The sequence below is a fragment of the Macrobrachium rosenbergii genome, chromosome 46, assembly GCF_040412425.1.
Source record: "Macrobrachium rosenbergii isolate ZJJX-2024 chromosome 46, ASM4041242v1, whole genome shotgun sequence".
In the NCBI taxonomy this organism is placed as follows: Eukaryota; Metazoa; Arthropoda; class Malacostraca; order Decapoda; family Palaemonidae; genus Macrobrachium; species Macrobrachium rosenbergii.
Genome location: NC_089786.1, coordinates 3,732,971 through 3,755,672, shown reverse-complemented (window position 1 = coordinate 3,755,672; position 22,702 = coordinate 3,732,971). Strand labels below are relative to the sequence as shown.

General features: G+C 37.0%; 1 protein-coding gene across 2 annotated transcripts in view; it reads left to right on the top strand.

Annotated features, from left to right (window-relative positions):
- LOC136830180 (endocuticle structural glycoprotein SgAbd-8-like) overlaps positions 1-21,357 on the top strand; it is a 70,366-nt gene extending 49,009 nt beyond the window's left edge. The window contains exons 1-3 of one of the 2 annotated variants that reach the window (XM_067089443.1): positions 17,048-17,164; positions 18,601-18,782; positions 21,087-21,357. In XM_067089443.1, the coding sequence (XP_066945544.1) occupies positions 17,147-17,164; positions 18,601-18,782; positions 21,087-21,210 (324 nt within the window). In that variant the 5' untranslated portion in view covers positions 17,048-17,146 and the 3' untranslated portion in view covers positions 21,211-21,357. Of the gene's footprint in view, positions 1-17,047; positions 17,165-18,600; positions 18,783-21,086 lie in introns of those variants that run through there. The other variant, XM_067089442.1, reaches the window with a different exon arrangement.
- The last annotated feature ends 1,345 nt before the right edge of the window (positions 21,358-22,702 follow it).

Genomic DNA, 22,702 nt, shown 5'->3' with positions numbered 1-22,702 from the left:
ATAGAAAGAATCAACATAAGAATAGCAGACTTTTGCTGTTAAACACTGCACAATGAAGGGCTAGAGAATGGAAATGCAAAAACGAATACCTTACGCCTCGCCTCTTGTAATGCATGTCTGTGGCAATACGAGTATGGTTACATTTGGAAATGTTTTAAGAGACCAAAGTAGTTTGATACAAAAGGACTGCGAGTACAAGGGATGCTGGCAGGTTGTGGAATACCAGGTGGAGCAACAGTTCCCTCTTAAGCCGTGAATAAAAGAATGGAAATACAAAGCTTAGCACGGCGGTTATAGCACTAGAAGAGTGCGAAAGATAGGGCCTTAACCTTTTTTTTAGAGAGACTAAGCACAGGTTTGGCGAAATATAGGAGGGTTCTGAATAAGTTGTGTTTAAGTGCAGACATATTGAAAGGTTATCCATAGATATCAATCGTGCTAATGCAATGTAATGGAGAAAGAAATTCCTTTTCTGTTGCTGGAGAAATCCACAATGAACATTCGAATTAAGTCTCACTTTCCCCATGCCAAAATCTGGAGTGTGATTTGTATTAAAGAGATTAAATGGAGTGAATTTTTACTGGATAATCGTATTTGTTTAAGCAATAACAATAATCATATTGATAAGGGAAAGTTTTTCTTACAAAAGAACAATGCGATTTGCATGTAGTTTACAAGGTAGGGGCAATAACGTTTTAGACCTAACCTCTTTTTCTACCCGGGATAAGAACAGACAACTGTAATTTAAACAGCATTATTACTTAGTACAACAAAGAAAGTCTCACGGTTACTGTGAAAAAGACTTTGTGCAATAGTGACAAGACGTAAGTCTAAGGTGTGAAGGCTGTACAGAATTTGTAATGCTTAACACTTCACGGGGAGACTGTGGGTTTATATTGCTTAATGTTTTACCATCTTTCTGGGAAAATTGTGGGTTTAAATTGTTAAACGGTCTCTCCACGGAATGAGAGAATTACTTTATTTCAGTGTTTTTTTTTATGAAAGCGTACCATGACATTAAAACCTAATTACTGGAACATTTGTACATCGTAGTATGAGGTAAGGGATTTCACGAGAGGTGTTTAAAAGTGTTCAAGAATTCCAGAACTGTAAACACACTTAAATGATAAGACTCTCTCTCTCTCTCTCTCTCTCTCTCTCTCTCTCTCTCTCTCTCTCTGTGTGTGTGTGTGTGTGTGTGTGTGTGTGTGTGTGTGTGTGTGTGTGTTTTATATTCCCGTAAGATTGAATTCATGCAGACTTTTCTCTGTAGTACCAACGAGGAACTGCAGATGTACTGAAGTTGTAACGTTTCCTGAGAAACATAAGAAGTTATAGACTCATTTTTGTTTATGATTTTTGAGGAATCCTTGAATTTACTTTGATTTTTCATAACCAATTTATTTTGAATGATTTTGAGCAACCCTTGAGCAATAATAGTTAAGAGCAGAAGCGACAAAAACCAGGTCACCTTGTCTGAGGTAAAACGGTGAATTATTTACACATATTTTGGTTACCAGGAACTCGCTGTGCGCGCGCGCGTGTGCGTGTGTATGTTGGTGTGTGTGCTGCGGTGATTAGCCAATCGTCTAAAGTGATGATTGCAGTTAATTGGTTTTCGAAGGATTTTAAAAGAAAATTGGCCGTTCTAAACTTATGTATTTAACGTAATGGTTTGAAGTGCTAGTTTAGTTTTTTTTTTTTATTAGATAAAGGACTTTTTCATTTTCCATAGGCATTATCATCTGCATAAATCTGTATAACTTTTAATGACAATAGTAGTTATACCCAATATTTTGCATTAGCAATACTGGAATTAGGCAAATAATCATTTCTGTGAAATTTTTATATGTATTTTGTTTTATTATATATATCTAAAGCTACTACTTTCAAATGAACGCCATATTCTTTGGAAGCACGAATTACAATGAATGGACCCTTTGGTGGACTTTTCCCTTATGAAGAGGGGCAATCTTCTAAGAATAATAATATTATTAAAAAATATACTCATAGTAACACGAGTCTTGAAATCAAGAAACGATCCACAGTTAAGTTCAGTATATGTACACATATATATATATATATATATATATATATACAATACAAATATGTGTACATATATTTAAAGATAAATCTATACAGAAAGCTTTCGGGAAACTGTTTCTGTACAAATTTGTCTTTAAATGTATGTACATAAACATAACTGTACATATGCATATACGTACATAAACATAATTGTGGATTTGTTTCTCCAATATTATTATTATTATTATTATTATTATTATTATTATTATTAAAGTTCTCATATAACAGAATATCATTAAGCAAAGATTTTATTAATATTTTTATCAATATTTTTTTTATAGATTTCACACTTCGAGCAATTAGTGACACTTGGTTACCTCATTAGGCCATTAATTCTCTTTACTGTTATCGTTAGGAGGACACTGACAGGTTTAATACATGATTTTTATGACTTCCGGAAATTTTGCGAAGTACAGGCACTGAAAATTTTTAGAATTTTAGTTATACTGACATTCAGCTTTTTTTTTTTTTTTCAAATTTTCTAGTTTTAAATTTAGGATTTTTTGGTAGATTAAGGTTTAGGAGTTGCCGAGAGGAAAACTGACTTCAAAATGAATGAATGAATAGATATGGATAAATATATTAATAAATAAATATATTAATAAATAAACAGTGTCGACTTTTCCCTCGGAGGGTTTGTGGTTAGATGCAATTATATATAAGTTTATAGATCATCATAGTTCAGTGAATAAGTTGCAGACATATTTAGACGAACCCGATAAAGTTGAGCAACTTTTGGTCTGGCTTCTCTCTCCTTCCTCCTCCTCCTCCTCCTCCTCCTCCTCCTCCCTCCTCCTCCTCCTCCTCCTCCTCCTCCTCCTCCTCCTCCTCCTCCTCCTCATCATCATTATTATTCCTTGTCTTATTTATACCTTCCTGAATCAATATTTAGGTTCGAACTCTCTCATAACCAACCCAAAGAGACTCGTCAAGGGTTTAGATCCTTTCCCAATATACTAGACGAGTTCTTCGCGTGTCGTGACGCCAGTTGATAGAAATCGATCCGTCAATCTCTTGCGGTCTCAAAACATGCGATTTCCTAAGCACCTGTGTGTGTTTATATCTTTTAGGACTTGAGAGAGCTCAGAGACAAGATATTACGAAGATTTGGTCTCCTAAGGGTACTTAATGAATAAACCCCTTAGTAAATGCAATTAATTTTAAATGACGACCTTTGTCATTGTAATATTTCACCATTTTTTGTAAATTTTTTTAGGTTTGTCAATTATTGCCGCCTTAATTGTATCGCCCAGGGGATGCGTAGAGCTTAGATGACGTCACCTCGATACCAATCACTTGATACCTTCGGCCAAGATGAGACTAGTCTCTCCTCTGAAGACCAGTACTATCTATTTTTGTCTTTAGTCTACTAACAAGTTATGTAGCCTTTCGTTAAGTTAGTTTCAAAAATAATAAAAAAAACTTTAATTCTGTATCAGCTCAGTGTTGCTATACATAGGTAACTTCCATTTTACACTGCGATAGTTCGCTTTTAGGCCGATACACGAATAACTGTTTTTAATGGCTATATGTGCAGGTAATTGAAACAGTTCTGCAAATTTATCAACTGACAGTTTGGCAGTACAGGTGTGTGTGTGTGTACACCTAAGGCGTAAGGTATTGTAATATGATTGATCATCGATGGTACCTTGAAGCTAAATACTTAGCTTATTATTAAACTTTTTCCCGGCGTGGTAGCTGGGCCAAGGCCTTTAGTAAATAAAAAAAATACTTAAAAATATTAAAAAATCAGTCTTTAATGTCATGCTTTCAATATTTCACATTGATTAACCAAAGATATTTAATTTAAGTCTAAATTTAGGGTTCAGTCTGTTATGAAAGACAAAAAAGTTATATTTCTCAAACATAGGCCTAATAACCATACATACAACACGCCTGCGCACAACTCACGCGATATTTTCCTTTACAAACACACGCGAGCGCGCGCGCAACACGTAACTGCAAAAAAAAAAAGCGCATACACACGCGCGCAAAAAAAAAAAAAACGCAGACCAGAAGCAGCAAATATTCTGAAGCATCCATTACTATACCATGGAAAGCGAGAGCAAATCATAACTGCGCCTGCGCGTCCTCTCCTAGACCCAATGAAGCACATGCAAATGCTGTGGTTTGCGGTCAGGCTCTCTCTCTCTCTCTCTCTCTCTCTCTCTCTCTCTCTCTCTCTCTCTCTCTCTCTCTCTCTGAGATGATGATAGTGAAGGTTTCTTCACCATCTTCATGGCCGTTTACAGTAATCTTCTCTCTGTAGTCCCCGAGGTAAAATTCAGTCATTTGTTATATTGTCAATGTGAGCAGCAGTAAAACTGATATCTATATTTATATATATTCGTGTGGTTGTTAAATTGGAAATTTTAAAAATGCATGTGGAAAATAATAAATTTTTCAAGTTTTTTCAATAATTATTTAAAATCTGTCAAGTTCTTTGTCTTAGGATATTTAAAAAGGTGGTTCTAAGTTTTTAAAAATACTCCGTAACAACAATTAGCTAAATATTGTCACGTTCTTTGTTATGGAAAAAATTTGGGTGCCACTATAATATAATTTACAATCTATTTTCTGCAGTTGACCCCTCAGGGGCTAGTACTAAACACGACGAAACAGTGTAGGTGAGTCACTGTTTCGCAGTGTTTAGTACTAGCCCCTTGGGGATCAAATAGTTTTGTATATAGTTTGAGGAAGTAATTGACATAGGCCTTAATTGGGTTGTTTGGTAGATAGCATCTTAATTTTCGGTAGGTCGCGAATAGCTCGGTAGATATCATACTATAGTAGTACCGAAAAATGCATCAAATAAATTTCTGGATGTTCAAAAAATATTTTTAAAATTTAAGCAAATGATATAAACTTAATAAAAGTCCAACTTAACATCGTACCAATAATTTAAAAACCTGTGAAGTCTATAAGATCCATTTCAACATCACATTTCTTATAGAAATTGTACTTATGGCCTAATGAACTGCAGGTAACTGTATAACCTCCTTGTAAGTAATGCTGACTATTAATAATTGTAAACAATAATCGAGCCTTTTGCCTGTGGGAATTTCTCTCTCTCTCTCTCTCTCTCTCTCTCTCTCTCTCTCTCTCTCTCTCTCTCTCTCTCTCTCTCTCTCCTTTCTTTCGCGAAGTTCAACTCCATTCAGGTTAGACCTATCAAGCGCCTCACAGTTAGCTTTCAGTAACAACAAACGGTATGGAAAAGTTTAATGATGGGGTAAATTATCTTTCCTTTCTCTGTGTCCCCCATAGAAGGTCAACCTGCGGTTGCCAAAGCAGTGAACCGTAACCTCCTACTTAGAGTTAAACCTTCCACCCAAACGCCTGTCATTCCTGGTCCTGTGCTTTCTACAAGCTCTTGTCTTGAATATTCTTAATTCAGTAGCATTCGGATCTTATCAGCCATTTCTGTAAGCCTTTGTCAGAGTAATTTTTTTAGCTTAATAGAGCTCTAATTTTATCAGCCATTTCTTGTGACTCGAAGGAAAATAGAAAAGAAATAGAAAGTGTTTTAGAAGCCTGCTTCAGTAACCGCATGTTGATAAATGTCCCGTTTGCTTTCTGTTTGGCAAGAGACTTAATTGCATTGTCTTGAGGAATTAAGACTAGGTTTCTCGAAGGCTTATTCTCTCTCTCTCTCTCTCTCTCTCTCTCTCTCTCTCTCTCTCTCTCTCTCTCTCTCTCTGGCTAGCTAGTAGTCTCAACAACTTTGTTTTTCTACTAGTCACAAGCAAACAGATTTTGCATTCATCCAGACTTTCTAGTCCCGCTGATGTTTCTGGTCTTCCTTTTATTCAAACCCTCAATTGTCACTACTTTTACTCTCAATTACTTCAACAGCGTCATCATCCACTTTCATCTTCGCATCATCTTGAATATGATAGCTGTCACAATAACGGTTTAGCTTCCTGTTGTTGTTAGGTTTTAGTAACTAAAGTTGTTAGTCTTTACTTGTTTTTATTTTTGTCCTGTCCTTAATTTTCGTTCATCATCTTGTGCTAACACCTTCCCTGGACGCCACTGGGTGCGTCCTAACAGTTGACTAAGAAAATAATACTTCAATTAACTGCTTAGTTACCTAAGTACTTAAACTGCTTACGTCACCAACTGCTTAAAGAGACCCAACCAACTAGACCAATCGGTCTATATTCTGAGCTCGTTAAATGACCATAACGGTCTTCCCAAGTACAGTTTTGACTCCCATACAACAGAAAACTATCAAGGGTGATGATTGTTTGGGAAACCTCACACTCAACCTTGCAACGAGCCGTTAATTGTTGATTTATATGCCTGTTGCTAACAAAGACTCCAGATAATAACAAGGATTATATATTAAGTGCATCACTCTGTGGTCAAAATCACTCTGCCATTTTGGCGCTGTGTGGCTCTCTCTGGGGTGCTGTGGTCTATCGTTTTCGGATATAGGGGTGGGTGTGAATTGGACCCAAGTTCTTGGTGGTGTCTGTGAGGGGGAATTAGATGGCGTTGATGTTGTCATTGTTAAACTAACCTTAACCAGAACGTTAATGAGTGGTGTTCGCATCTTCTGGTTTTGGTCGTGTTCTGAACTGAGTGTTTTCGTTTTAATTATTCGAATTGATTATTGTACGTGGTGACTGTGTTGGAAAAATGCCGTAGTTTAGAAATTATTCATTTTTAATGATTCTTCAAAATCACCTTTGATGTAAATGACATCCATGCACGAGAATCTGAGTACAGTATTGGCTTCTAGGTCTAGGCTTATATCAACCTTGGCTTAGGCTTAAGCTGATGAAAGTTCGTACAGCTTGATGTGAGCAAATTTCACAACAGTGTGTTCCAACTGGTCATTTTTAAGTTCGTAAAGTGGCTCTGGAAGTTCATAATGTCGGGTGGGATAATGCCTACCCCGATTAGCCAAGTGCTAATTACACCGTATGTAGGCCTACTGCCTGCCAAAGTTTTGGGTTGGCATTCTTATCATTCTGTGGAGTATATGACCCCCCATATCACGGGAGTTACTCTTGGAGTTATTCTTATATTACTTCTTTCACTCCGGTCATTTTATTACACCATACGCCCACTGAATAACCTGGTTCTCGTTATAGGCTCATAATTTAAAACTATGTTATGATTTGCAAATCTCGTTATGGACCAGTTTAGAACAAGAGCCAGTGATTTTAATCAGCTTTTTCTCTTGTGTCTTCAACTCTCCCCAAGATGTGTTTGAGAATTTCAAAGCTACGCTATTTTGATAATCATTAACACGATGAGCTTAGAATTTCTCGAAGTAAAGTAATGGAGAAGGCAAATCAGACGTTTTTTTTTTTTTTTTACTTAGGCTCTATTCCTGTAACTTTCAACTAGTTCTAAAGATTTAAAGATTATATATATAATGCACGAAGGCTAACCAATAATATGTTTGTTTTCTGAACTCTCTCAAGGGGACTCGTGTGGTTTTGTAACATACTTAGCTCTCTTAATTCGTTCGCCTTTTTTTAATTTCTCTTTGTGACAAATATTTTTATTGCAGTATTTTCAAACTTTCCAATTCCCTTACTTGTGTTGCTGTTTATCTCTTTGCGTTTATCTAAATTTTTATTAATTTTGAATACGAATGTCTTGAGACCAAGTTGAGACTACGTTCCTGTGTAGCCTACAGCGCACTAGACCTATGTATATGTAAATGTACTTCCTTTTTATTTAAACACAACTTAAGTCAAATTTTAGTTTTGGAGATCTCTCGCCTTGCAGTACCTGCATGACGAGTGATACAGGAGAAAAGGAAAGTGGGAAAGTAAAGAAAGTATGGCATAAGAAATCGAATTTATTTGTTCTCCAAAGGGTCCCACCTACCTACATCTCCATAGAGTTGGGTAATGTCTACCAAGCTATAGGTGTACTTTCTAAGACTGCTGATGTACGTTGTAATTTGAGAGATTGTAAATTGGAGAGAGAGAGAGAGAGAACTGCAAACATGCATTATAAATTTGAGAGACTGGCTGCAAACGTGCATTATAAATTTGGAGAGAGAGAGAGAGAGAGAGAGAGAGAGAGAGAGAGAGAGAGAGAGAGAGAGAGAGAGAGAGAGATTTGTAGAAGTATATTGGAAATTCGAAGAGACTAAATTGAGAGAGAGAGAGAGAGAGAGAGAGAGAAGGGGACTGTACTGAGATTTGAAGGGGACTGAGACTGAGAGAGAGAGAGAGAGAGAGAGAGAGAGAGAGATGAGAATTATAGACGCATACTGAAAATCTATAAAGGGGATTATGAATTGAAAGAGAGAGAGAGAGAGAGAGAGAGAGAGAGAGAGAGAGAGAGAGAGAGAGAGAGAGAGAGAGAAAGTGTGGACGCGTGTATGTGTGTATGTATGTTCGCGCGCGCGCGCACAAGACTCACTCCCCTTTGTAAGTGAATATAAGGTTGAAATTTTCCCTTGGTTTTCAAACTAAGTTAGAGAAAGCTTGTGGTTAACCTCCGCAATATGGTGTCCACTCGGCTAGACGAACCGAAATTACATTCGTCACTCCTAGTCCTATATGGATGATTGGGGTTGGGGGAGGGATTAAGCGGTTAATTTTTATTAATTCAATTAATTCAGCTTCATAAAAATTGTTAATATCACCACAATTAACTGTTTTCATTAGATAAGGCGACCATAATGAATTAGTGGTATTGTTGCTGCTGGTATTAGCTAATGTCTCGTTTTACTATTGCGTAAAAATGAGGTGGTTGTATATAATAATAATAATAATAATAATAATAATAATAATAATAATAATAATAATAATAATAATAATAATAATAATAATAATAATAATAATAATAATAAATCTTTAATTTTTATTTATTTTATATTTTCATTTTTATAATTTTTATCACCATTTTTTAGTTTATAATAATAATAATAATAATAATAATAATAATAATAATAATAATAATAATAATATGATGATGATGATGGTGATGAATAAAAATAAACTAAAAAAAAGATGATAAAAATGAAAATGATATAAAATAAATATAAAGAAATATTTATTATTATTATTATTATTATTATTATTATTATTATTATTATTATTATTATTATTATTATTATTATTATTATTTGCAATGTAAATTTTCATTTGAAGTGTTTAAAGAAACTCTGCTGAATAAATCTTAAAATTTCATTAGCCCTCCGAGCAAACTTTTCACTGAATAAACAGTTCAGTTTGTAAAAGAGTAAATAATCAAAATGTATATAAATGGCCCAGATTTATTTGTTTTTGGTGCCACACATTGTGACGGGTATTCTTGCTCACTTTAAAAGCCAGTGTCATTCTCTCTCTCTCTCTCTCTCTCTCTCTCTCTCTCTCTCTCTCTCTCTCTCTCTAAAAGCAATAAACAATTAAGTTTATGAATGAGAGAGTTAACCTGGATAAACTCATATTTGGCAAGAGAATTGACACTGAAGAGATAATTTAATCAGCTCTGAGATAATTGGCACCTGGGGAGGTAATCGGCACTGGAAGAGATAATTGGAAAGATACTTGAGATGATTTGACGCCTGGGGAAATATTTAGCACTGAAGGAGACCAGATATTTGACACTTGAAGACCAGATATTTGACACTTGAAGACCAGACATTTGACACTTGAAGACCAGACATTTGACACTTGAAGACCAGACATTTGACACTTGAAGACCAGATATTTGACACTTGAAGACCAGACATTTGACACTTGAAAATCATGTATTTGACACTTGAAGATCAGGTGTTTGACACTTGAAGATCAAATATTTGACACTGCCAGATATTTGACACTTGAAGATAAGACATTTGACACTTCAAGGTTAGACATTTGACACGAAGATTAGATATGACACTTTTAAGTACTATGATCCCCGTATGAAATACAGGGAGGATATTGTGGTGAAATTATTGGTCAGTGGAACAGCAGGCGTCACCGAGAGAGAGAGAGAGAGAAAGTTACGTAATGTCCGTCCAGATCCAACGGACGACAGTTGCAAGATATTTTGCGTCTTTCCGAAAGATAATTTGCAAATAAACTACCGTAATCTACCATACCTTCCAGTCAAACTTTCCCTCTCACTCTCTTGTGGCGTCAAGATGATGGAAGGGGGTTGGGGTGGGGAAGGGGGGGAGGAGGGAGGGAAGGAGAGTTCTGACCCCCTCCATAAAGCTTAAATCCCCCCCACCTCTCCCTCCCCCTTCCCCCTTCTTTTCGATCTTCAAATGTATTCTCCCTAGAGTTGGACATCCTGTAGACCACATGACAGTTGGTGCACTTTTACCCTCAATTATGGCCAGATGGGGTTCCCACAGGTGGCTTTTTTCCTTTGATTTGTTTTTTGTTTATTCCTTGTCCTCATCTTTTTTTGCCTGCTTTTGTTCCTCCTCCATTATCTTTCTCAAGCTCTTACCTTCGCTTTTTCTAAGAAATATCACTTTCACTCGGCTTTCTTTACTAGCTGTCCTGAATCTAAGGGGGTTCTTATAATTTTTCTAATTGACATTTTTTTATTTATTCTTTTAAGAAGTTCAGTTTTGCCATTTGCTGATAAATGTAATACTATACTTTACTGGAATAGAGGAAAATGGAAAAATGGGTTTTTGTTATAAATTGGGGTATTTGTCAAAAATCGTCAATTCTAAAGTTCTGGAACTGTTACAAAAATGTATGGAGGTGCCTTGTACCCTTTGTATCAACACGGTCTTGAAAAATCAGTGCCCAGGTAAAAATGACCAGACAAATCTCTAATCTCAAAATAATATTTTAGGGAATAGGAAACAAACGAATTTTGTGACCCAACAAGTTTCCTGGCCTTTCAGCTGCTTAATAGCCAAACCTATTGATCTACCCAGTTTCTGATGGAAGAATTTTATTTTCTGAAGGTTATCAGATAAACATTTTCTTTTATAGCTGTTTATAAAGAATGTTCAGAAGTAATGGAAAAGTCCTCTTATTGCATTTGATTCCATTACTCTCCTATGCATTTTTATATTTTTAACATTTCTTCAGCCCACTTATTTCTCAAGTGACACCCCTGAGGGACTGTAGAGTCTAGAGGAGAATAAACAGTGGTTCTCAACCTGGGGGCGCGCCCTAGGGGGGCGTCAGCAACTTCCAGGGGAGGCGCGAGGGTTTTCGTTATTTTCTTAACAAGAGTGAGGAACTAATATTCAGAATTTTATAAAATTCCTTATAACGTTAGTTTCTAGACCATTCTAGTCAAGACTGCTAGGCTTACCATTACTTAGTAAAATTATTTACCTCTTGTCCTCCCTTTCTCTTTTTTTTATTGTTTTATTTTTCATAGATGCAAGGGGTGGGGGTGGGGAGGGAAGGACAAGCTCCTGATCTTCTAGAATTTTACCGTCTTGTCCTCTCCTTTTTGTTTTATTTTTACCCTGATCTTCTAGAATTTTCTTTTTGTTAGTGCTTGACACAGTTTTATTAATCCATTCTGTAAGTCTCTGACCATTTATCATTCTTCTGCCCTTTATTGCCAGTTCCTTTACCTTGGGTGAGTTACCAAGAATCGCCTTCCCTACAAAATTAATTTCTGTTCCTTAAAACTGCTTCAAAAGTTTCTGTTCTTTAAAACTGCTTCAAAAGTTTCTGTTCCTTAAAACTGCTTCAAAAGTTTCTGTTCCTTAAAACTGCTTCAAAATTTGTCGTGGTGAAGCCAAATCCATATTGCCAAATGCCAACTTGTAGGCCCCAGTTTGGAATCTAATTCTTTGGTTTATTTGATCGTTTTCTGCTTGTTATCAGTGACTTACAGCAGTTAAGTCTACTGTAGTATTGCTGTGACATACCCTTTAGCCTTTCTTCCCCGTAGGGGGTTAGTGCCAACAGTGCACCTCACGTGGTTCACTTTAGGCATTAGTAAAGGTTCTTTGCAGCGTCCCTTCGACCCCTAGCTGCAACCCCTTTCATTCCTTTTACTGTACCTCCATTCATATTATCTTTCTTCCGTCTTGCTATCCACCCTCTCCTGAACAATTATTTCATTGTGCAACTGCTTTGAGGTTTTCCTCCCGTTACGCATTTCAAACCTTTCTACCATCAATTTCCCTTCCAGCGCTGAATGACCTCATAGGTCCCAGAACTTGGCCTTTAGCCTAAACTCTATATTCCATTCCTATTCCATTCCGTTAGCCTTTCTTCGCATAGAATTCGCGTCAACTTCTGCATTTTTCTCATATCTCCCCGATTTCATCAAGTTGGATTTTCATTTAATTCATTATCAGAAATCTTTGACTATTTTTTCGTCCTTATCTAGTTTAGGGCGTGGCAAGATGCCCTATTCATCTTGTTGTTAACTGCAGGAATTTGTTTGGCTAGCTCTCTCTCTCTCTCTCTCTCTCTCTCTCTCTCTCTCTCTCTCTCTCTCTCTCTATTTCTCCAAGGCATATAACTGGCCGTTCCATATCAGCTTACACAGAAATACACTTATGTATACAAACACTCACACAACGCGCACACACACAAACAAACAAACACACACACACAAACAAACAAACACACACACACACACACACACAGTACTAAATGCAGACGTGATAATGTGAATGCCTTCGGTCATATTTTTTCGATATTATCGCTACCTGGTATCCGGTTAATCTAGTATCCCGAGATGCATTAGGTATCCCTTATGAAAGGACACGCTGCAACTGCATTACGAAGCTGCACAATGCACGTGTTTGGGTACGCACGCGCGCGCGCGAGGGGCAATCAAAAAATAAATTAGTCGTGGCGCATATGTTATTCAATCCTTCAGAGGGTCTTGGAAAGTTGAGAAAATAGCGGAAGTTTTCAAACCGACAGAATATTATACTTTCTCGTTCATAAAAACTGGATTAAAAAACAACAAACATTGTAAATGGAATAACATATGTCTCCTTCTGTTGGTGACAATTATGAAATGACCGACAGACGTATGATTCACCATCAGGAAGAGAAACGAAATTTCAATTTTTTTTTTTTTTTTTTGCACGGTGACTAAAGCTTTTACTCGGTTTTTATTTTCGCGATTTTACGTCGTGATGCATCTCGCTTAATTATAGGGTGTAATGCTTTCGAGAAGTGTGAGTTTTAAAGTAAAATATGTTTTCCAATTGGTACATTTCATAATGTGCGCATGCAGAGAAGTATGCATTTTCGTATGCGCATGCGTAGAAGTATGCATTTGCCTATGCGTTGAAGTATGCATTTGCGTATGCGCACGCGTAGAAGTATGCATTTGCGTATGCGCACGCGTAGAAGTATGCATTTGCATATGCGCATGCACAGAAGTATGCATTTGCGTATGCGCATGCGTAGAAGTATGCATTTGCGTATGCGCATGCGTAGAAGTATGCATTTGCATATGCGCATGCGTAGGAGTATGCATTTGCGTATGCGCGTGCGTAGAGTATGCTTTTTCGTTAATAGATGCATTTCGTAGGTGGTGAGGGTGACTTCATAAGGTCTTAAATAGACCCATGACACCCTCCCCATTTTTTACCTCCCCCTTTTCCTCCCTTCCTCTCCCTATTTCCCCTCCACCTTCCCCTCCTCCCCCCCTCCCCCTCTCCCGGAAATCCTCGTCCATTCCGCAATCCTTTGCAACAGTCAAAGGAAACTTATATAGATATTAATATATTTTTACGGTAAGAAAGATTCAGATGGGTATCATCCAACATACATAATATCCTTTACAACAAGCAGAGTTGCATGTATTGATATATTTATACGTAATATATTCATATCAAATGGAACGTTCATGTATGTGTATACTGGAAATGAACATGCGTGTATTTTTGTACCACATATGAGCATGTGTGTACGTTATACCACAAATGAACGTGTGTATCTACATGTGTATACCACAAATGGACGTGTGTCTATATGTATATGTATACTACAGGATGGACACGCTTATATGTATAAGTATACAGATGCGCTTGAGAAGCTCGACTCCATTAATGATGTAAGTAGGGCTTAGGCCTAAACAGGCGGGCTACCGCTAAACTACCCAAGCCACGCATCTATGAGGTCAAGGAGGGATATTCGGACTTTTCTCTTTGACAAAATGAAAGCTCACGACGCCAGATAACCCGAACAATCACTTATCAATGAAGGAAAGTTTAGGGGAATCCTAAAACAATAGTGGAAACGTTCTCTAGGCCTACTTATCGGGTGAACTACGGAGACTGTGAACAGTGAGACGACTGAATTCAGATGTCACTGCTTACTGATTGTTATACTGTTGAAGTCTGGCGTTTAACATGTGGATAGGAAAACTGTACCAACGTAAATTACACCAGTGACTCAAGTAGTTTTCAAGAAGGCGATGCAGAAGTTTGTCTAATTTGCAGCGAAGTAGAATGCACCGATTCTAGAACAGCAATGCCGGTTTTATCTCGAAACCAAAGAATATGTGACTGGAAAGGAGAATACCGGTTGCACCAAGACGAACTCCATACAATTTTGCTCGCAGAATTGCATTAAACTTTGGGAGAACGCTTGATAGTTTCACTGAGACAAATGTCTTCTCTTAAAGTTGTCAACAAATGACAGATGAGGGTTGCATCTAATCTAAGGGCTGTATTTCCTAAAATCTCGGAAAATAGTAAGAACTAGTACTTGATAAAGCTTTCACGGCTTCTGATAAGTTTCCTTCTTAAATTCCGCTTCACGTTTCTGTCAGATCCACGAACATAACGTGAAAAATCAGTCAAGATTTAGTTTGATCTTCAGAGGAAAACTGGAAGGGAAGTGATTTTAGGAAATTATAATAGTCACCAGATTGATAAGGGTCAAAAGTACTTTAGTTTTACAGCAAATGACAGAGATTGAATATTCTAAATAACTTAAAAAAGAATAAAATACCACAATCATGTTACACATACTGGGTCAAATAAGAAGTAAGGAATTGAGGGGAGGGGGGGGAGGAGTAAAACTAGTCACAGGTAGGAAGTTTTGTTTACAAAGCAGACCCTTTTAGGGACACCTAGCACGAAGGGGGGTAGTACCGTCAGTGCAACTCACGCGGTGCACTGTAGGCGTTACTTAAGGTACTCTGCAGCGCTTATTCGGCCCCTAGCTGCAACTCCTCTTATTCCCATTACTACTGTACCTCCGTCCATATTCTTTTTCTTCAGTCTTACTTTCCAAACTCTCCTAAAAATTGTCTCCTAGTGCAACTGCGAGGTTTTCCTCCTGTTACGCCTTTTAAAGTCTTTAATCCTAATATCCCCTGTAGGTCTGACCTCATAAGTCCCAGCTCTAGGCCTTTGACCTAAATTTTATATTCCAGTTTAAATTCCAATCCAAACAGATCCCTGAAGACACCTGAGAAATAGTGGGAGAATGAGATTCCAACTTTGTCAGCTGACATGGACATAGCATTCGTATATGAAGCCAGAAATGAATTTACCGTGCGCAGTAGTCACTTTACCCGTCAACCTTATTCGCAAGGTTTGGGAGGCTGGTTGCTCAAACAAGAACAAAATAAATGATCGTTAGTACGCTGATGTGAGATCATTTCGCATGCTTTGGTCTTTATTGAATGTTAGAAAGTATTAAGTCAAGTGACAGTATTGTGATAGTTGGAGTGGCAGAGTAGGTAGAGTAGAATAATGTATTTTTAGACTTATTGCTGATTAACGTACTGGATTTATTTTAAGTAATTGACACCTTTTTTTAAAATTAAATTTACCTGCCAGTAAAGCCAAAGGTTGATAAACAAAGATTTTAAGATGAGAAAAACTACTGACGTATAAAAGTTGTCTGTCATCATGAGTTTTATTATATTTGTTTATATCAATTGAATGCAAAGCTGATTGTGTGTGTCTATCTGTCGTAAACTTTGGTAGGTATCTCATAAGTTTAAACGATTGAGAGGCAGACTGAACGAAGCAGTTTCTCACATTTGTTACTTATCAGTGAACTACGAAAGATTAAATAAAAAAAAATTAGAAGCCGAAAAGAAATAGAGAAACAGAGACCTGAGAAATAAGTCACAGCCCTCCTGACCTCTTGCGCAAAGAGATGCTCTCGTTTTTGGCCTTGAAATATTAAACGAAAGTACTCGAACCGTAAACAGACGTGATATACAACTCAATAAGTTTTCCCCTCTTCTTTGTAATTGCAGACGAGAGAGCAGTGTAGTCACATACTCGAGGGCAAAGGCGGAATAATTAGTAGAAAGTGAAATCATTATTAATGGTAGGCGGGAGATGGGGAGGGAGAGGAGTTGTAACCCCTGCTCCTCCTCCTCAGTACTACTACTGCTACTACTATTACGATTAACTCTCCCATCCCTTAATCCAAGAATTGATAGGCCTAGATTACTACTACCATTGTTATCACTAGTGCTATTAATGTTACGTAATAATAGTAATATCTTAGCTAGATTACCTCTGACATTTGATTATTTGAAAGCCTTCAGATTCTGTACTAGATAATAGTTCACATACGTTGCTATCTTCTAGACTATTCTTGGTGTTGCTAGTAGGCCTAGTGATAGCAGTAATAAGTAATTATAACAGTAATAGTTGAGGTAGCATTAGAAAAACTACGATAAAGGCATATTGTTAATTCTATCCAATGCTAAGGTCTGACTTAAAACCTAAAAACTGCCAAATCTAGGTTCATGAAGTCAGAAGTTTGCGCCATGAGAGTACACGCTTACATCATACTCTTGCTTGTAACTAGTTAGCTTACAAAGAATTAACCGTTCCTTGACCTTCTCCTGAAGGCGCTGCCGAAATATCCCCGAAGAAGGGAAGAAGATATATGATTACCCTTCACAGTAAGAGACTGTAGGGCATCTTTCAAGGAGCAATTTACCGTTTAATGATCAGAAGTAGTTAGGTCAGGCACCACGGATGCCTAGGGGTGTGGCTGACTGAACCACACCACAGGGCGGTGTGGTTGTACTGTATAATACATGTGGGTGTCGGTGATGGGGTGTTGTGGGGGGGATACACAGTCAGGAAAGTATATAAGCATAGGCGTGTCCTTCCCAGACAACAGTCTTCTGTCCGCCTCATAGTCTCAGACTAGCCATCATGAACAGTCTTCTAATCGTGAGTATATATCTTGAAGTTTCACCAAGGGAGCAGACATGTTTTGGATTTACCTGATGCCTTTAGTGTAAGGTTAAGTTATTCGGCGGTTTCGTCTCGCTGGCTTTAATTACTTAATGGACTCTAATTATTAAAATATGAAAACTGAGGTGTGCAATTCGTCATGTCTGCATACGTGTGTGTGTGTGTGTGTGTGTGTGTGTGTTTAAGCCCAGTGTTCTGTTTTTCTGGTCTTGTAACCTTTTTGTTAATGGATAGCCTCATAATCAATTACTGTTTTACTTATATTTTTATTCGACTAGAATATGCATAACAAATTCATTTATCTGTTTGTAAAGGTAAAAAAAAAAATCGCTGCTCAAAGAAATGTCCAGTTTTGATTGACTTTTAAAACTCTTTGCATATCTGGAAGGAATTAAAAAATAAAAGCCTGGAGGGGAGAGAATGAATGAGAAGTGTCAAGAGTAAAATGAAAAGAAACAAGTAAAAATGCCCCGAAGTTTCTTCTGCGCAATCGAGTTTTGTGTACAGCGTATAATCAAGGCCACCGAAGATAGATCGATCTTTCGGTGGTCTCGGTATAATACTGTATGAGCCGCGGCCCATGAATCTTTAACCACAGCCTGGTGGTGGCTTGTCCTATATCGTTGCCAGATGCACGATTATGGCTAACTTTAACCTTAAATGAAATGAAAACTACTGAGGCTACAGGGCTGCAATTTGGTATGTTTGGTGATTGGAGGGTGGATGATCCACATACCAATTTGCAGCCCTCTAGCCTCAGTAGTTTTGCAGATCTGAGGCGGACGGACAGACAACTAAAAAGTACAATTTTCAAAATGTCTCTGAATTTGTAATTTCAAGATCACGGATTTTGGTGAACCAGAACTTTTTTTTTTTAGGTATATGATTATTTCACTGGTTGCCATTAAGCTTTTGAAGGTAACCGGGTTATATTTTACGCCTGAATTATCTTTGAACTTCGAGAGGAATTAGTGTACATATTATTCATCATATCAACAAGATTTTTATAGTTTTTTTTCTGTAATACGTGATGTTTTTCAGTGCTCAGTTTTTCCGATTACTGGTTAAAACTTGACTTCTGCAAACCTTTTGACAATAATCATTTATTTTTGAGTTAATGTTTTTTCATCACCTTAAGCCTTTGTAATGCTAAACTTTTTTAAAGTGTTTAAACTTTTGTTCATACGTAAAAAATATAACAGTTACATCAACGTATGCATTCCCATATACAGAAAATTCATGCATGCCTGTAGCCGAATATCTAATGCAGTTTTTGAAGAAATCGGTTATAAGAATGTCTCATTTAAGTGTCTGGCTTATAACAGGTCAAGTTATTTCAGTGATACAACCAAACTGCTCTTTGAAGTTTGTCCTCTTAAAGAAAAACTACTAATCACTCTCAATTCGTGCAGTTCGCTGCGTGCCTGGTGGCTGTAGTTGTAGCCGACTACAAGACGCCCATCCCGATCCTGAAGGACGACCGGACCCAGAACGCCTACGGCGAGTACACCTTCGACTTCGAGACCGGAAACGGCATCAAGAGGCACGAGGCCGGAAGGCAGAACGACGGACAGGAATCTGAAGGAGGCTGGAGGTAAGGACTGAGGTGCCCTGGGCATGATAAAGAGAATAGAATAGAATACTGAATTTTGGCCAAAGGCCAAGCACTGGGACCTATGAGGTCATTCAGCACTAAAAGGGAAATTTAGAGTAAAATGTCTTTAAAAGGTGTAACAGGAGGTAAACCTCGTAGTTGCACTAAGAAATGATTGTTCGGAGAGGGTGGATAGCAAGGTGGAAGAATGAGAATATAAATGGGGGTACAGTAATAGGAATGATGAAAAGGGAAGCTGCTAGGGACCGAAGGGACGCTGCAAAGAAACTTAAGTAATGCCTACAGTGCACCGCATGAGGTCACTGACGGCACTAACAGTCTACGGGGAAGATAAGGAGAATTTATTAGTGAAAAAATAATGTTTCCCATGGGATTATGTATTGATGATACTTCTACGTTAACAGGCATAAATAGGCCTAGGTCAATTAAGAACAGCTGTGCTTGCGAAAACTAAACTCAGTTCCGTTGTTTTATTTCATTTATTGCGCAACATTATAGTATGGACATTAGATTTCGTGATTCGCGAAGCTCATGTGTTTATGAAAGTGGACAAATTAACTGACGTAAAAGTAAGGTTTAAGCAAGGTTGCGCGGCATCTTTGTGGTTAGGTTTAAAAGTATTCATGGCTGTCGTGGTTTGGGAGGCGGAGGTTATGCCATAGATAGAGGGGTTACAGCTTTAAACCTATATGCTGTATGCGCGTTCTTGTAATGGTTGGTGTGTCCTGTGAAGTGCTTTTGAACATTAAAATAAATTATGCGCCTAGTTAAAGACTTTATTGAACTTGTATGGAGACAAATTTAATAGCTAAGCTAACTATACTTGGATTAGGCCTATCACCGTCGATGCCAGTATGAATGTTTGGAGAATAGAATTTACTAGTAGCTTTTTCCTTTTCTATATTTGATACTTTTTAGTATTGTAAACAATCCAAAGTCTAAATGAATTGGGCAAACTACCGTATCTTTTCTAAGTGCTAGTTAAGCATCCAACTCAGAAAACGGGTAACAGAAAATGTAAATGTTTAGTGGGAAACTTAACAAGATGGTCTGTTGAAACGCTAATTTTATTTATCAGTGAACAAATCTTGGAACTTGTGACCCTCAGTACTTAAAAGCCTTTGAAATTATATTGGCTTTATCGTAGTGACCCAATGCCACTTGCACTAGACTCCTAAGGTTGGTTTTAGGTGTTAATTATGATCGGTTCTCTTTCATAGTGTTGAACCATAATTGCTTTTTAGTTGTGTACTCTGAATAGCTTCTTGTGAATCTTACCGCCAGTCATATTTGATATTTGAAAAGGCTCTGTTTAGTAATATTGGAGTACAATCTTGTAGGAAATACTTCCTATTTATTCTTTCGTATAAACAAGACCTTAAATTTCTGAGCAAAATTGTCCATGAAAATTCGTGGACGCCTTTTGAACAACGCTCATAACATTTTCCTGTTCTGTCGTCTAGTTAAGAATGTAACATGTGTCAAGTTATGGTATTAGTACAGCTATAAATACACAAGGCACGTGTACATGTCTGATAAAATGTCTCGAGGTAAGATTTAGCAGGTTTCTATGAAAACGACTATACAATGAATCCAGTATATTCGTCACCTTCTCTAGGGAAACTAAAACTCACCTTCAATACCATGACTCTTGTTTTATCTTCTGTCCTAGGCCTAAAAATAACATTTAATCCACATACTTTCGGAAAATGGACCTTTACGTTATCCACTGGTGCCTGTGTGCACCTTAATCACTATTTTTTTTTTACTGAAAAGACGTTAGCTAAAAGTTAATATTGTTCATTTGAAAATGTGATTATTAAGTTCTTTTCTATCACTGCTATGCAATCCGTACTTTTTTCAGGTAATATCAAGTTCTAGTCCTTCTGTAATTTTGCTTGCCTACTAAGTACTGTATATAGAACATTATGTCCCCCTCATCCGCCATTAACTCACTCACTGTAGTTTAATTTTTTTTTTATCTTGGCAGGGGGTCTTTTAAATTCTTGGTCTGACATTTCATTATATTCTTAACACATTGCTTTACGCTAACTAAAATTTTCATTAAAATAAATAAGTATGTCCTTCTCCTATGGCTAACAGTTCAAGAGAGCATTTTAGTTTTATAGGCCTATGTTTTGTAACACACTATTCTTCTCTACAAAGCCTATAGTTTATTACCTCTAATGAAGGTCTTTCTGTTTCAGTACATAAAAACACAAACAAAAGAATCTTTTCGTAATTTTCGGTGTCCATATTAATTATGTAATGTCCCCTTTACAGCTACACTGCTCCCGAAGGAATCCCCATTGCCCTGACCTTCACTGCTGGGCACCAAGGTTACGTGCCCGTCGGTGACCACTTGCCAGTACCACCACCCCTACCCTATGAGAGAACAGGCAACTAAAAAAAAAAATTAGATGGTTTATCAAAAAACAAATTGCGTGACGTCTTAAATAACCACAAGGAACTTATGTCTTAACTTACCCTGAATATTACCACTTCAAAGCAATTTTTCAATGTTTTTCAATGGAACAAATGTTGAACCTCCCTTTCTCTCAATATTCATATATATATTTCACATCCTACACATGATATATAACCAGTAAACATTGGGTATATTCAAGATTCTATCCTACCATCGTCTTTCATCTTCTTTTCTATTCCTGATTGAGGGGAGGTCAGTGCTGCTGTACATATTGTAAAGTGTATTTTTCTTGGAACATTTCGTTTACATTCTCATCATGATCTTGTATAGCAAAACACTATTTATTTTATGAGGATAAAAGTTAGGTCTTTTGCCTCTGCTCTCAACTACAAATAAATGTTTATACCAGTTTTTTTTTTCTTTTAACCATCCTTATAAATTACCTCATGGAAAACTACTACACAACAGAAACAAATTCCACTTGAACACAAATCAGGACCAAGTAAATGCATTAAATGCAGGTGATGAAGAAATTCCATACTTTGTTTATAACAATACTTTGCACATGTAACAAACCTCGTATCTGTGCACATTTAATTCAAATTTTAATAGAAAATTTGTGTAGAATATAATTCTATGCTATGTTGACAAACCTTTGTACAATTGTACTAGTTTTTTTTTCAAGTTTTAACTCACTGAAAAGTCACTACTAGCAATGACTTTCAAAACTGTAGGAATTCAATTATTTCACAGTAAATTTGTGGCAGTTTCTGGCAAAATTTTCACAGATGGCTTTGAAACTACATATAAAAACAAAATCTAATAAAATCTAAGTAAATGATTGAAAAGTTTGTACAAGATTGATTTTAACGTCTCGGATTATTGCTGTTAAATGGAATCTGTGCAGTATTGCTAGTGAAGCAGAATTATTTATTTCAGGGCTGGTAATAACATCAAGAAAACTTGAACGTGGTATGACGAGCAAGCAAGAGCACATACAAATGTGTATATGCAAAAACTCAAGGGACTGTGTGGAAAATATATTAGGTATGGACTGTTTTTACTTGTTCATAGATGTAGTCTTGTTAAAAATGCGAATTTTCAGTAGGTAATGTAGCTTGTAATATAGAGATTTGTTGCTTAAGGCCATTCATTGTAGTCTCTCTTGTATATAATTTGCACTCAGTGCTTAGGTATGCACTATTTTTTCCAGTGAACAATATAACAAAGCACCAGGCACAACTGATAATTCCTAGTGTCCATAGCAAAAGGAATTGTTTCTAAGTCCTTGTATAGCTCGACAATTACCTTCTCTGAAACAGCTGACACTACAATTGACCCTGCAGTCTAAACAGATACTGCTGGATTACAATGACTGTCCTGTCTACTGTTCATAATAGTACAAAGTAAAGAACTGAACCTACCTAAGGGACCTGTGAACAAACAGGTTTAAGTGTTCCTAGACCTCTTC